Here is a 3276-nt window from a genome sequence, read left to right on the forward strand (position 1 = left end):
AGACCTGCTGTTGTGAAATGTTTCAATCTATAATTTAAATTCTGGCCATAATCTACGAAATTGAATAGAAAATTAAAAAAAAAAAAAGATTCATCTCATTTGCGAAGGATAAAAAAATGAAAAAAATCAACATAACCGAATATTATTGATTTAATATTATCAAAATTCCGATCAAAGCTTAACAACATAAAAAAAGATGAAAATAAGTCATCATTTCACGGTCTGCTGTTTGACATTGCCATAAAAAATCGTAATTTAAATAAAAATTATGTAATTTTTTAATCCAACGTCGGCCTCTTTTTTTTCTCTCGATCATCAATTTTTTTTATAAATTGTGTACTTTAAATTTGTTTTTAAAAAACGACAAAACTTCTTTATCCGCAAAGTCCATCAAATATCAAAGATTTTTAAAATAAAACACAATTTGTTTTAAGTATATTGCACCTTTATGACTTTGCCAATTTAATTTCAAGAATTCTATTGTGTAAATGAAAAATTCTTTTCGTCGATCTTAATTGTCGTTTTCTCGACATTTGTTTATTTCTAGAAAATTGTTTTAGATTGGTTGAGATTGAAGAGATTTTTTCTCTAAAAAATTGTTATATAACATCACGAACAGAAACGTCATAAAATTGAGCTCCTTATAAAGTGAATACATCAATATTTATTAATGCGGTTTTATTTATTCAATTTTGCGACCAACGGTAATCATAATTAATATAGAGACTTTAAATGCATAGCTTCTGAAGTAGGCGATCCAAGGGGAAATCCACTCTTCAACCCCCGGAATTATTTAGACCCTTTGGTTGAAGAAGTATCTGACGGAAAAAAATCTGAATTCGTTTAAATTAGCTGTTGTTATTGTTAATCAAATTAGATTTCAATGATTTGAGTCAGCCGAAAAGGTTAACATATTTTACTTTCGTCTGTTCAATTATCACTATTATAACGAATGTCACCAATGATAATCGCTAGTATCATTATATTTTGGATAGGTCACTCATTTCAAAACCGAACATATTTTCGTATTGCTATACCCTCTCATTCAAATCAAACTTAATTTATTCCGTCTAAATGATAGAGAAAAAAAACGAAATGAAATTCAATATTTTGATATGGCTTCATACAGTTTATATTCATCAACTTATATGATGCGATTTGAAGATCGTATGTCTATAGATAAGATGTAAAAGATTGTGCGAAAACAGTTCGCAAATACTTCTATTCAAAGTATGATTCGATCCAAATCAATAAAAAAAAAAAACATGAATTGGTCTGTATCTCATCAATGCGGATAGACAGATATGCTAAGTGATAAGCATTTTTTTATTTTGCATCTTCCAATGTTCATGTTTTCGCCAAGCGTCATGTTTATGCATAATAGTTTGATTAAAAACCCGTTTTTTCGGCGCATTGACTGAAATGGAAATCGGTATTTTTTTCTTTAAATTCTGGTTGATAACCTGAGAGAAAAAGTTTGACCTTCTTTTTTTTTGTTATATAAATTCAAAACAAATGTCTAAGTATCAAATGTCAATATATTAATAAGAATATCAAAAATTTGATAGACTATTCAAGTTACAATCCTATTTCGTTTTTCTTACAGAATGTTTTATTTGATTTTTTTTACTAAATAAAAATTCTAACAAAATATGTACTGCATCTTTTTTTTGAAAGTGTCACAATTTTTATGCTTCAATCAAACACTGAGAACATTTCGTTTGTCTTTTAATTTGCACAGAATCATAAAAAGCAAATTACGACTTTGATGCTTTCCAATATTTTACCAAAATAGAAGAAAGTTCAATGATCTCGTTAAGAATTTGTTTTTAATCCCTTACAATTTTTCTTTATAAATAGAGACATTCTCTAGAGGTCTCACCATTTCTATTCAAAAAGTCGAGGAAGAACCAAAAATTTACTTAAACAAAATTAATTGGGAAAAATGAAGTCCACATTTGTATTTGTTGCTGTTTGCATTACACTTGCTGCAGCCGGGCCAGTATTTAGACAGTCAGAAATCTCAGAAAAGCCCGCAGTACAAATACTTGAATACACAAACGACAACACGGGCGTTGGTCCATACAATTTTCAGTGAGTAAAAAATACGTTTGAAGCGAATTTAAAAAGAAAAGAGCTTCAATTAAAATCAATAAATAATACATAAAAACATCAATTTAAAAAAAAAAAAAATCAAAATCTATTTCTGAAAAAAACTCCGCTATTACAGATATGAAACATCCGATGGACAAAAACGTGAAGAACATGCCCAGCTTGTTGTGGAAAACGATGAACCTTCACAAGTAGTAAGCGGCTCATATTCGTTTGTTGCAGATGATGGCATGCAATACACAGTTAATTAGTATGTTTTTCATTCCTTTTCAATTAATTAATAAACGATTTTCGGCAATTTCAATTCGAATTTCTTCATCAATATTTGGTTTTTTGATTTTGAGCAAATGTCCGTCTTTAATGTTTTTCAATATTCTCATTTCAATTAGTACGGCTGATAAATTCGGATTTCATGCAGAAGCTTCTCATATCCCGCAACCACAACCTCAATCACAATACAAAAGAATATAAAATTTAAGCTTTTGAACTTTTCTAAGCTTCTTTCAATCAAGTTTGACTTGAAGTTTTGAAATCAAGTTTGAGAAACTTGAACTTCTTGAGTTTGAATTAACAAAATACCCAATACGCTATAATAAACTACAAAAGTCGATTTAATAAATATGGACATTTTTTAAAAGCTGTTTTATAAGAATATATAAAAAAAATAAAAAATGTGTGAAGAAAATTTAGTATAAAAGTAATGGATGGAATGATTTAACCGTTGGCTCATAAAGATAACACCAGCAGATACGTACATGTATTCGTATTCGTGGAATATTCTTCCATTCTTGCTGGCATAAATGAAGATATCTTTTGTATCGAATAGATCCATCTATCGATCTGCCGATACGGATCATATCCGTTTGACTCTTTAGTAAAAGTCCAAAATACAGTGAGAAAATAAATTGGTTCTTTAAATTTTGACTTGTGTACTAAATGTGTGAATATCACTATTTACATTATCATTTTAATGATTTATTGTTCAGATCTAGGTTCAGATAGTTTCCACAGAGAGGAAAAATTACTATCGTAAAAAAATCGGATTATAGAGTGTGCCGTGTTTATCGCAATTATTTTCACCATTCAAAAACTACAACCTACTTTTTTCAAAAGCGAAAGATCAAGATTTTCAATAAAAATGACAACATTGAAATGAAACCAAAT

At 28.8% G+C, this 3276-nt stretch overlaps 1 protein-coding gene across 1 annotated transcript; it reads left to right on the plus strand.

The window, feature by feature from the left end:
• Window positions 1-1898: 1898 nt before the first annotated feature.
• LOC116351749 (endocuticle structural glycoprotein SgAbd-5-like) lies at window positions 1899-2752 on the plus strand. The gene is made up of 3 exons (XM_031783888.1): window positions 1899-2094; window positions 2231-2362; window positions 2502-2752. Exons 1-3 carry the CDS (start codon window positions 1946-1948, stop codon window positions 2581-2583), a joined length of 363 nt encoding a protein of 120 aa, XP_031639748.1. The 5' UTR covers window positions 1899-1945; the 3' UTR covers window positions 2584-2752.
• The last annotated feature ends 524 nt before the right edge of the window (window positions 2753-3276 follow it).

This window comes from Contarinia nasturtii, unplaced genomic scaffold (genome assembly GCF_009176525.2).
Source record: "Contarinia nasturtii isolate CC-2019 unplaced genomic scaffold, AAFC_CNas_1.1 Cnas_scaffold_6192, whole genome shotgun sequence".
NCBI classification, from domain to species: domain Eukaryota; kingdom Metazoa; phylum Arthropoda; class Insecta; order Diptera; family Cecidomyiidae; genus Contarinia; species Contarinia nasturtii.